Consider the following 13,506-nt stretch of genomic DNA (forward strand, 5'->3'; position numbering starts at 1 on the left):
CCCCCCCCCAAGAAATTGTTGGGGCTGATTTCCGGGTTTCGCTCTGCGCCGCCGTGTCACTCTTTTCGACTCCATTCTCCTATAGCCCTCTTCGCACTGCTCCAGCGAATCCCAGGCGGGCTCCGGCACTCTCTCTGGGTCGGCCGCCCACCTGTCTATTTCTTCCCACGTCGTATACTCCAATCCTCTGCTGTCCATAACGTCCTCCCTTCGCTGCTCCAGCTGCCTGTTAACACGCTGCTCGGTCCGTGTGTGGTGGGTGATTCTGTAACGGCGTTCTTCGTTTGTCGCAAGAAAGTCGGACCGAAATGCAGCGTGTTGGTTACTCATGTCTTTAATGAAACAAATGACGATACATGAAATAACTTATAAATACAAAAAAACAACAAACGGAACGTGAAACCTATTACAGCCTATCTGGTGAACACTAACAGAGACAGGAACAATCACCTACGAAATACAAAGTGAAACCCAGGCTACCTAAATACGGTTCCCAATCAGAAACAACGAGAATCACCTGACTCTGATTGAGAACCGCCTCAGGCAGCCAAACCTATACTAAACACACCCCTAATCAACCACAATCCTAATGCCTACAAAAAACCCAATACAACAACACAACAACATAAACCCATGTCACACCCTGGCCTGACCAACTAATTATCTAAAACACAAAATACTAAGACCAAGGCGTGACAATAGTGTTTCCCGCTAATGGAACATTCACCTTTATAGCCTACTATCATGTGTGCATCACTGTGCTTATACTGTGAATAAATAGCCAAATAGTATATCAAATATGTAAGTTATATGTTCTGATCTGTTGAGTCAGCCACATTACATAAAAACATTGTTTTTTATGCTAGTGGTTGTATTAATTTGGGATCTATTGCATCCCACAACTGTCCCAGACTATGTTTGTAATATTTATTTCTCGCACAGAATAGAATAGGTTGACTTTTGTATTATGGGGGATAGTAGATTGACATAGGCTAATGCTTTTGCTGTTTGTTAGGCCTACTCATCTTGTTAGCTGACAAAAAGTAAATGTGGACAGTTCTTCCAATATCTTCAATATGCACCTCGGAATTGGATAAGGACACACGCAGTTGCATCCCCGATGTATCTGTTTTCCCTTGTAGCCTGTGAGAAAGACCCGATCCCCTGACGGAGAGCCATGTGAGGTAAAGTTGCTTCGGAATGTACAGCACACTCAAGGAGAAGAGCACAACACAGCACTCCAGGACTCAAAAGGTATGGATTTCTTTTATGGTGCATTACGGCCACAATGGGGATGCCGTTGTGAAATTCGTGCTTGTCAAATTGCGAATGAGAGACTATTGGAGTATATACAAGCCTGCACAAAAAACTAAGCAGAGCTCATGACGTTGTATTGATTAATGTGACGACTGCTTTTCATCAAATTATTAACTGTTTATAATTACATGATTCAATTAATCAGGTAATTATTAACTCAGCAAACCGGGGCACCATGGGAAAATGTGTTTTTATTGAGTTTCCATTTCCCAAATTAACTCAAAGAATATCAGAATATTGATTTTACAACAGTTTCTAATTAATCAATTTCCTCTACATCCTCATCCTGAATGTCGCATAATCCGGGAATCTGCACAAACCCGAGTCCCACTAAATGAGTAAGTACCTCACCACTTGAGTTGATTATTTATTTACGAACAAGCTAAAATGATAATATAAGATACATGTACACAAAAACACAGTCTAGGCTATTGATTAGAAGTTAGTACAATGAAACAGGTCCCTCGCGGGCCAACACAATGTGACACGTGTTACACAAAATGAGGATTGAAAAAGTAGAGCGAAAGACAGAGTGCACGAGAGAAAAGCACACTTGGATACATTTGTAAACTATAATTAGTTTAGCCTTAACACCTTGCCCCAGACTGACGTTCTTATGGGTCAGAATATAATGATTTAATTACTTGTCGAAGGTCTCTGATGGGGTGTCTCTTTGAGGACTGGGTTCGCCTTCTCCTCTGATGACAGCACCTTTTGGTTTCTTTAGTTACCGGGTGTAACTCTCTGGTCCACACAATGTCAGTGTCCTCTCTCTTAGTGGTCTGTTTCCTCACCCTTGTTCTGAAAGGGGGTCTTCTGAATACGGTCAGCCGTGTAGCTTAGGGCTCCAGCGTAGGAATGAAACCTGTGTAGACACACAACTCCTTGGAGAGTGGTAACCGGGTGGTCCTGCTTGAAATCACCCTCTTAGACACAGCTACTCATCTGTAGCATAGAGTGTTAAAATGTTCCTTTGTCTACTTCAACCTCGTGTTGCGTTGAGGGGTTGTGACTAACTCGGACCTTGGCTTCAGCGTGTGGTCACCTAGTCTGATATGTAAATTAAATACGTTCTCTGGGCGTCACTAGTTACGAGGCAAGGTCTGGATTTTACTCAGATCCAATTTAGACAACTAACTTCACATCTCACCAAAAACATTCTCTTTGATCTGGACATTTTCCAAACAACATACATTATGCAAACATCACGTACATATTATGAAAACTCTTCAAATTACATTTTCATTATAACATCATCATTTAACTTTTAATAACAGAACAAAAACGACATTCATTTTCATAATCCATTTGTCGTCATTACCATCATTTTGGCTGACAAAACATATTGTCCCAAAGTCCATTTATAGCATGTTACTGTGCTGAGGTAGGTTCTCCATAGGTCCATCATACACTCCATTCCTCCACACTGAGAGGACAAAGGGATTTTGTCTGCTGCCTTAAGAATTACAATTGGCGGGAGGTGTCATAAAACCCCCCACCTCCAACCCTCTCGATCTCTCCCCCGCTGGTGGGTGTGAGAGATGTCTCTGTAGGATTGTGGTCCAGGGTAACCCGAACCGACTTTTTTCAAAACTATCATTCGAGTCTCATCATGCAGCCTTACAATATATTCTAAATCAAAACATATAGCCCAACGTTTGTAGAACAACTAAAGTTTACAAGACTCGGTTGGATCGGCAGGCTCAGGCTCCCGTGCCTCAGCCGGTTCGTCAGGCTCCCATGCCTCAGCTGGTTCGAAAGGTTCCCGCGCCTCAGCAGAAGCGATAGGCCCACTCCTGGTCCCGGACCATCCCTCTGGCCAGCGTCCTGCGGCTGGAGCCGCACGTCAGGGTAACCTGTCACCATTATTACGTGCACCAGTGTCTCATCAGACTCAACTGGACTCCATCACCTTCCTGATTACCTTCCCTACATCCGTCACTCCCTTTGGTTCTTTCCCTAGGTGTCATTAACTCTGTGTTTCATGTCTGTACACTACTCATGTTCCTTGTATTGTTCCATGTTCCTTTATTTATTAAATATTCACTCCCTGTACTGCCCAACTCCCAGCGTAGACATTACAAAATGAAGCATATAAGAGTACCCATTTCTTTGTTAACTTCTCAACACAGAACAGCCGCATGTGCGCACTCCCTCAAATAATTTGGAGAAAATATTAATATTCTATTCAGCTTTGTTCAATTGTATTTTTCATGGTATAAAATAATGCCATGGAATTACATGCAAATCTTGTCTGCTAACTGAACTAGTGTAGCTCATAGCCATTTGGCATAGCCACCTCAGGACCTAACATAAGGACATCTTGGAGTATGCTATTCTGACACAATTTTGTGACCGCCACAGCCCTAGTTGTGTGTCTCTCACCTGTAGGTTGAGCAGGATAGCTCCTATCCTCATGGCCTCGCTGACCTCTAGGTCATAGGTGATGAGGGGGAAGCGTGGGGGGCTCTGATTGTTGGGGGGCAGCACCTTGATGTACACAGTGGTGATAGAACTCCTGTATGGTTTGAGAACAATATGAGAGGGGAAGGAAAGGTTATATTTACAATATACAATAGATATACAAACAATACAACAACATTTTTTGCACAGTTGCATTCACATACAGTAATAGTACAGTGGTGGTTCATCAGGGTGTTGGAAGTTGTCATGAGTTTCCTGGCTTCCTGGACAACATGCTTAAAGAGGCTCAAAGAAGATAGGTGGATAAGTCAACTGGCAGTCTGCATGTGAAGAGTTTTGTTCCAAAACATTATATCCACCAATGTATCACATTTGTGTTTTTTCAACAGAAATGATTGCTTATGGTACCTTCATATGTGTGTAAATTATTACTGTTTTAGATGTGGTTTAAAAAACTAGTTTGGTTGCAAAACGCAATATATCGATTGTTTAGCTGGAATGGAATGTTCGTGTCATGTATATTTGACTGTGATATGTGGTTGTCACGATCTTAAGATGAATGGACTAAATGTAAGTCGCTCTGGGTAAGAACACCTGTTAAATGACTAAAATCTAAATATTTACATACAGATCTCATATTACTACACTGATTAATAAAACTATATCTATCAGGTGATAGATTTCAAAGAATTACACTTCTGTCATTGAACAACCCTTGCAATGATTAGGTGGAGAAAAAAAACAAACCAATCTTTTTCATAAGTTCTTTTAAAATCAGTGGTACACAGAGTAATTCTTGGTAGCCTTAACTTCTGGAGTCGAGCAATCCCGGATCCGGGATCCTATTTATAGCCTCAAGCTCATTAGCATAACGCAACGTTAACCATTCATGAAAATCGCAAATGAAATAAATATATTTGCTCTCAAGCTTAGACTTTTGTCAACAACACTGTCATCTAAGATTTTCAAAATATGCTTTTCAACCATAGCTAAACAAGCATTTGTGTAAGAGTATTGATAGCTAGCATAGCTATAAGCCTAGAATTCAGCCAGCAACATTTTCACAAAAACAAGAATTATTCAAATTCAAATAAAATCATTTACCTTTGAATAACTTCAGATTGTTCAATGAGGAGACTCTCAGTTAGATAGCAAATGTTCAGTTTTTCCTGAAAGATTCTTTGTGTAGGAGAAAAATGCTCCGTTTTGTACATCACTTTTGGCTACCAAAAAAAAAACGAAAATTCAGTCACCAAAACGCCAAACTTTTTTCCAAATTAACTCCATAATATCGACTGAAACATGGCAAACGTTGTTTAGAATCAATCCCCAAGGTGTTTTTCACATATCTCTTCATTGATATGTCTTCTCTGAATTAAATGGAAAAATATTTGCAGCTGAGGTTTACACACCAATTTCGACGCAGGACACCGGGCGGACACCTGGTAAATGTGGTCTCTTATGGTCAATCTTCCAATGATATGCCTACCAATACGTCACAATGCTGCAGACACCTTGGGGAAACGGCAAAAATTGTGGGCTCTCTCCTTGCGCATTCACAGCCATATCAGGAGACATTGGAAAACAGCGCTTCAAATATTTTGCTCATTTCCTGTTTGAAGTTTCATCTTGGTTTCGCCTGTAGCATCAGTTCTGTGACACTCACATATAGTATCTTTGCAGTTTTGGAAACGTCAGAGTGTTTTCTTTCCAAAGATGTCAATTATATGCATAGTCGAGCATCTTTTCGTGACAAAATATCTTGTTTAAAACGGGAACGTTTTTTTTTATCCAAAAATGAAATACTGCCCCTAGAGTTCAAAGAGGTTAAGTATACACCTCACTAACATGGCTATGCATACACCTCACAAAAATGGTTATGCCCTATTACAGACTATTTAAATAGTTTGCTGCTCACTTGCTTCTTGCCAAGAGGAATATGAAGCAACTATTAGAGGAACTACATCAAACCACTCACACCATTATTAACAATAGTTGCTTTGTGCTTTGCAAAAGTATTCATCCCTCTTGAGGTTTTTCCTATTTTGTTGCATTACAACCTGTCATTTAAATTTATTTTAATTTAGATGGACATACACAAAATAGTTTAAATTGGTGAAGTGAAATTGAAAAAAAACCTTGTTTGAAAAAATGCAAAATAAATAAATGGAAAAGTGGTGCGTGCATATATATATATATTCACCCCCTTTGATATGAAGCCCCTAAACAAGATCTGGTGCAACCAATTACCTTCACAAGTCAAATAATTATTTTTTTAAAGTCCACCTGTGTGCAATCTAAGTGTCACACGATCTGTCACATGATCTCAGTATATATACACCTGTTCTCAAAGGCTCCAGAGTCTGCAACAACACTAAGCAAGGGGTACCACCAAGCAAGCGGCACCATGAAGACCAAGGAACTCTCCAAACAGGTCAGAGACAAAGTTATGGAGAAGTACAGATCAGGGTTGGGTTGTAAAAAAATATCAGACACTTTGAACATCCCACGGAGCACCATTAAATCCATTATAAAAAAAATAACAGAATATGGCACCACAACAAACCTGGCAAGAGAGGGCCGCCCACCAAAACTCACGGACCAGGCAAGGATGGCATTAATCAGAGAGGCAACAAAGACACCAACGATAACCATGAAGGAGCTGCAAAGCTCCATAGCAGAGATTGGAGTATCTGTCCATCGGATCACTTTAAGCTGTACACTCCAGATCTGGCCTTTACAGAAGAATTGCCAGAAAAAAAGCCACTGATTAAAGAAACAAATAAGCAAAAAATGTTGGTGTTTGCCAAAAGGCATGAGGGAGACTCCCCAAACATATGGAAGAAAGTACTATGATCAGATGAGACTAAAATTAAGCTTTATGGCAATCAAGGAAAAAGCTATGTCTGGCGCACACCCATCACCATGAGAACACCATCCCCACAGTGGAGCATGGTGGTGGCATCATCATGCATCGGCAGGGACTGGTCAGAATTGAAGGAATTATCAATAGCACTAAATATAGAGAAATTCTTGAGGGGAAACCTGTTTCAGTGTTCCAGAGATTTGAGACTGGGACAGAGGTTCACCTTCCAGCAGGACAACGACCCTAAGCATACTGCTAAAGCAACACTTGAATGGTTTAACGGGAAATATTTATATGTCTTGGAATGGCTTCGTCAAAGGCCAGACCTCAATCCAATTGAGAATCTGTGTTATGACTTAACTTCTTCGATATAGGGGGCGCTTTTTAAATTTTTGGAAGATAAACGTTCCCGTTTTAAACAAGATATTTTGTCACGAAAAGATGCTCGACTATGCATATAATTGGCAGCTTTGGAAAGAAAACACTCTGACGTTTCCAAAACTGCAAATATATTGTCTGTGAGTGCCACAGAACTGATGTTACAAAAAAAAACAGATAAAAATACAATCAGGAAGTGCCGCATTTTTTGAAACCGCCTCATGGCAATGACTTCTTATATGGCTGTGGAATAGCTAGGAGTCAGCTTACCTTTTCCATGTTTTCCCCAAGGTGTCTGCAGCATTATGACGTATTTGTAGGCATATCATTGGAAGATTGACCATAGGAGACTACATTTACCAGGTGGTCGCTTGGTGTCCTCCGTCGCAATTATTGCGTAATCTCCAGCTGCAGTATTTTTCCATTTTCTTCTGATGAGAAGCCGGCTGCCACCACTGATAGATTATCGAATAGATATGTGAAAAACACCTTGAGGATTGATTCTAAACAACGTTTGCCATGTTTCTGTCGATATTATGGAGCTAATTTGGAAAAAAGTTTGGCGTCGTAAGTGACTGCATTTTCGTTTTTTTTTTCTTAGCCAAACGTGATGAACAAAACGGAACTATTTCTCTTACACAAATAATCTTTTTGGAAAAAATTAACATTTGCTATCTAACTGAGAGTCTCGTCATTGAAAACATCCGAAGTTCTTCAAAGGTAAATTATTTTATTTGAATGCTTTTCTTGTTTTTGTGAAAATGTTGCCTGCTGAATGCTAGGCTTAATGCTATGCTAGGCTATCAAAACTCTTACACAAATGCTTGTGTAGCTTTGGTTAAAGCATATTTAGAAAATCTGAGATGACAGTGTTGTTAACAAAAGGCTAAGCTTGTGTTTCAATATATTTACTTCATTTCATTTGCGATTTTCATGAATAGGAAACGTTGCGTTATGGTAATGAGCTTGAGGCTATGATTAAGCTCCCGGATACGGGATTGCTCGACGCTAGAGGTCAAAGATTGCTGTACACCAGCGGAACCCATCCAACTTGAAGGAGCTGGATAAGTTTTGCCTTGAAGAATGGGCAAAAATCACAGTAGCTTGATGTGCCACGCTTATAGAGACATACCCCAAGAGAATTGCAGCTGTAATTGCTGCAAAATGTGTCTCTACAAAGTTTGTAAACTTTGAAGTGGTAGGCATGTTGTGTAAATCAAATGATACAAACCCCCCAAAAATCAATTTTAATTCCAGGTTGTAAGGGTACAAAATAGGAAAAATGCCAAGGGGGGTGAATACTTTCGCAAGCCACTGTAAACAGCTTGTCTCAATGCCCAGGCAAATCTGTCTTCATACAGCCTCTTACCATTCAGATGGTAAAATGCTGTATGTGGATACAGCAATATGCACATGCATTCAATAAGTACAATGATTCTATATGCATGAATTTAATAGACCTACAAGTAACTGCACAGTATGAATAAACAATCAAATGGAGCAGTAACGGAATGAGATGGATCAATAAATGTATGAAAAACAGAATGAATTAAGGAATAATTGAATACATTCTTAAAGTGCAATATGCAGAAATCACTCAGTCATTTCCTGGGTGCTAAAATTCGAATAGTTCGGCTAATTTCAGTTCATGTGACAAAACAAGCCATGCATAGTGTAAAGAATCATTGTACCATCTAAACCACTGTGAAATCTATTTTTAATAACCTAAAATATATTTCCAGCTGTTTGAATCTGGTGTAAAAAAATACCAGTAAAATATGCAAACATGAAACTTAAGAATGGGAAGAATAGAAATATCACATACAGAACAGATTTACTGCTTCTTAGACTTGCTTTAATTAAAACCTCTTAGAGATCGGGCTACTTTTTCAACATTCTGTTAAAAATCGCGTAACATTTCAACGTCCTGCTACTCATGCCAGGAATATAGTATATGCATATGATTAGTATGTGTGCATAGAAAACACTCTGAAGTTTCTAGAACTGGTTCAATGGTGTCTGTGACTATAACAGAACGAGTTCCGTGGTCAAAATAGCCAGAAAACCTGGTCACTAAATCGACAGAGAAAAAATCAATCCGCCAGTCCATGTATTGTCTATTGGAAGGAAAAATACTGAGGCTGAGAATACAGTTCCTATAGCTTCCACACGATGTCGCCAGTGTTGTGATTTCGATTCAACTAAATCGTTGGTCATCTGAGTAATAGCCACATCCGGTTGTCAGGTCCACAGCTGTAAACAATGGAACCGGAAAAGTTGACTACGTTTCCCAAACTTGTGCCTATTGAATACAGATCGCTCCGTGATCAATTTGATCGTTTATTAATGTTTAGTAATACCTAAAGTTGGATTACAGAAGTAGTTTGAAGTGTTTTGTCAAAGTTTATAGGCAACTTTTTTAATAAAAAAAAATAACGTTGCGTTTAAAAAATGTGTTTTTCCTGGATCTGATGGTCTTCATAAATGGACATTTTGGGAACACAAGGACCGATTTTATCGAAAAAAAGACCCAATTGTGATGTTTATGGGACATATAGGAGTGCCAACAAAGAATCTCGTCAAAGGTAATGAATGTTTTATATTTTATTTCTGCGTTTTGTGTAGCGCCGGCTACGCTAATTCCTTTGTTTACGTCCCCTTCTGGTATTTTGGCGTGTTGCCTGCTATCAGATAATAGCTACTCATGCTTTCGCCAAAAAGCATTTTACAAATCTGACTCGTTGGCTAGATTCACAACGAGTGTAGCTTGAATTGAGTACCCTGCATGTGAATTTTAATGAACGTTTGAGTTTTAACGAGTGCTATTAGTATTTGGCGTAGCGCATTTGCTTTTATTGTTGGCAGGGGGTGCGGTTGCGTCCCGGGTGGGCCAGACAGGTTAATGAGAATGACAGATCTATAAATTAGATTTATATGTGAATTTGTTTGGATCCCCCAAAAAGTGACATATTGCAACTTTAACTGAATAAGTATGAAACATGAAAAACTGAGTAAGAAACTGAGGTCATAATCAAGATTTTACCTCCAACTTAACCTAAATCATGCATGGATATTAATGAGGATATCCAAGGGATACAGTCCTTTTAATAAACACATTCATAAATTAAAGGTGTGATTGAGAAAATTAAAGGCTGAATGAACAAATAGATGAAAAGATCAATGGATTAAATTACTGTACCTTCTCTGGATATCTGGAGCATTGTCGGCGGCCTTCACTGTGAGGGCATAAGAATGACCCATGCTAAGAGCTGTCCTGGGTGCGATGGTGATTTCTCCAGTGCGGTTATTGATGATGAAATCCCCTTGTGCTCCGGCAAGTATCTCATAGGTCACCAGACCATTTAACCCATCATCAGCATCCAATGCTTTTAGCTGAGAGAGAGAGAGAGAGAGAGAGATGGAGTCATTGAAAGAGGAAGAATTCAGTGTTTCAGTGCATTTCGGCAGGGTTTGGAAGGCCCTAAAACATTCAAAGCCACCAACTATTCAAATTTACTGAACTGAGTTGAAAATGCTTCTAGGTAGGGGAGCAATAATGATTTGTGAGAGGGTCCCACCTGTCTTTTTAATGGTGGAGGAAACACAGACATCTATTTCAGTAAAATTCTATTACCTTTTCAAATCATGACCTGCATTTTGTGTAATGGGCAGTCATATGATTTGAGTTACATTTACCAGACGGTGCTCTTGTAAGCTGTGTGTAATGTTTACAGAAACTACTGACCTTTTGTAACTGCTACAGTAAACAACGTCTCCCTCCTAAAATATTGATGCAAATGTCGTGACCTTTATGAATGTTTTAGTGAGAATGATTAATCTATTAAAGCCCCCATTCAATTTTTACTGTGTTTATTTCATAAAAATAAATATGAATATATTTTTTATAATTTATTTTCCTGAGCTTCCTTTTGTCAATTAAATGATCAGTCTGATCGTGTGGGCTTGTTGATACAAATGTAAATATATTTAAATACAATGCCTTTGGAAATAAGGTATTTTATTTTATTTTTTATACATTTGCAAAAATGTATAAAATCCTTTTTTCACGCTTTCATTATGGGGTGTTGTGTATAGATTTCTGAGAATTTTTGTTTTATATCCATTTTAGAATAAGGCTGTAACGTAACAAAATGTGGAAGGGGTCTGAATACTTTCCAAGTGGATTTTTTTTCTTTTACTAGGCAAGTCAGTTAAGAACAAATTCTTATTTTCAATGATGGCCTAGGAACAGTGGGTTAACTGCCTGTTCAGGGGCAGAACGACAGCCGTGTACCTTGTCAGCTCAGGGATTTGAACTTGCAACCTTTTGGTTACTAGTCCAACGCTCTAACCACTAGGCTACCCTGCCGCACCTGTACACAGATTCGATATAGGCCTTAGAACCATGCAGTGTTAGATCAAAAATTAAACAGCCACCCTTCCCTTCCAGCTAATTAATTTGGACACCCCACCATTTACAACTCACAGCACCCTTAGCCAGGCTTTAGTTTAATGTTAGCTCTATATTTGCAAGGCCTTTCTATGTTAATACACGCTAGGCAAGCCTAATGAACCCTTTTTTTCATATAGAGCTGTAATGTCTAAGATATGAAATAGCAGCATCAAATAAACCTTCATCCTTAGAGGTCTCTCCTATAAATGGCTTATAAAAACAGCTTATAAGCGGTTGTACAGGCCGCCACTTAACCGCCGGCCTCATTTCAGCTGGGCTGGGCGATGATTTTAAACACAGATTAAACTTGACCTTTTATGTGTCTGACATTTTTTTGTGACTGTGTTCTGAGAGACTGTAAGATGGGAAATCATGCTCTGCCTACCTAATGGGAGACAAACGCACACTACTGCTGAACGAACTCCATAAATGCAGATATGTCAACGAGGGGACATCCTGCTGTAAATAATTGGACTCTAAACACAAACACATGCACACATGTGCACAGACACACAAACACCAAACCTAACCCCAAACCTTCAAACCAATCAAACTAGAATCTGAGTCAACTCTGCAATCCATTCAGACATATGATGACAAACTAGACAACAGACTCTCCTTGGAGCTATTTCAGTCAGGGATTTACAGTGACCATTGTTGTTATAGGATAGGACAGTGATTTGGAGTCCTAGGTTGCCTAGGTTGCGCAAAACTAAACATGGCGGTGTTCACCTTAGCAATCTCACTAGGATAAAGACCACCTCCATTCCTGTCATTATTGAAAGAGATCATGATACCTCACATCTCAAAATAGGGCTACTTAACGTTAGATCCCTTACTTCAAAGGCAATTATAGTCAATGAACTAATCACTGATCATAATCTTGATGTGATTGGCCTGACTGAAACATGGCTTAAGCCTGATGAATTTACTGTGTTAAATGAGGCCTCACCTCCTGGCTACACTAGTGACCATATCCCCCGTGCATCCCGCAAAGGCGGAGGTGTTGCTAACATTTACGATAGCAAATTTCAATTTACAAAAAAAAATGACGTTTTCGTCTTTTGAGCTTCTAGTCATGAAATCTATGCAGCCTACTCAATCACTTTTTATAGCTACTGTTTACAGGCCTCCTGGGCCAGCGTTCCTCACTGAGTTCCCTGAATTCCTATCGGACCTTGTAGTCATAGCAGATAATATTCTAATCTTTAGTGACTTTAATATTCACATGGAAAAGTCCACAGACCCACTCCAAAAGGCTTTCGGAGCCATCATCGACTCAGTGGGTTTTGTCCAAAATGTCTCTGGACCCACTCACTGTCACAGTCATACGCTGGACCTAGTTTTGTCCCATGGAATAAATGTTGTGGATCTTAATGTTTTTCCTCATAATCCAGGACTATCGGACCACCATTTTATTACGTTTGCAATTGCAACAAATAATCTGCTCAGACCCCAACCAAGGAACATCAAAAGTCGTGCTATAAATTCACAGACAACACAAAGATTCCTTGATGTCCTTCCAGATTCCCTCTGTCTACCCAATGACACCAGAGGACAAAAATCAGTTAACCACCTAACTGAGGAACTCAATTTAACCTTGCGCAATACCCTAGATGCAGTTGCACCCCTAAAAACTAAAAACATTTCTCATAAGAAACTAGCTCCCTGGTACACAGAAAATACCCGAGCTCTGAAGCAAGCTTCCAGAAAATTGGAATGGAAATGGCGCCACACCAAACTGGAAGTCTTCCGTCTAGCTTGGAAAGACATTACCGTGCAGTACCGAAGAGCCCTTACTGCTGCTCGATCATCCTATTTTTCTAACTTAATTGAGGACAATAAGAACAATCCAAAATTCCTTTTTGATACGGTCGCAAAGCTAACTAAAAAGCAGCATTCCCCAGGAGAGGATGACTTTCACTTTAGCAGTGATAAATTCATGAACTTCTTTGAGGAAAAAATTATGATTATTAGAAAGCAAATTACAGACTCCTCTTTAAATCTGCGTATTCCTTCAAAGCTCAGTTGTCCTGAGTCTGCACAACTCTGCGTGGACCTAGGATCA

At 39.6% G+C, this 13,506-nt stretch overlaps 1 protein-coding gene across 1 annotated transcript in view; it reads right to left on the reverse strand.

Annotated features, from left to right (window-relative positions):
- LOC135511400 (protocadherin-15-like) overlaps window positions 1–13,506 on the reverse strand; it is a 268,288-nt gene that overhangs the window by 182,460 nt on the left and 72,322 nt on the right. Inside the window, exons 14-15 of the mRNA XM_064932924.1 lie at window positions 10,185–10,378; window positions 3,703–3,835 (exon numbers count right to left, since the gene is read on the reverse strand). Of these exons, the coding sequence (XP_064788996.1) occupies window positions 3,703–3,835; window positions 10,185–10,378 (327 nt within the window). The remainder of the gene's footprint in view (window positions 1–3,702; window positions 3,836–10,184; window positions 10,379–13,506) is intronic.

This window comes from Oncorhynchus masou, chromosome 24, assembly GCF_036934945.1.
Source record: "Oncorhynchus masou masou isolate Uvic2021 chromosome 24, UVic_Omas_1.1, whole genome shotgun sequence".
Lineage (NCBI taxonomy): Eukaryota > Metazoa > Chordata > Actinopteri > Salmoniformes > Salmonidae > Oncorhynchus > Oncorhynchus masou.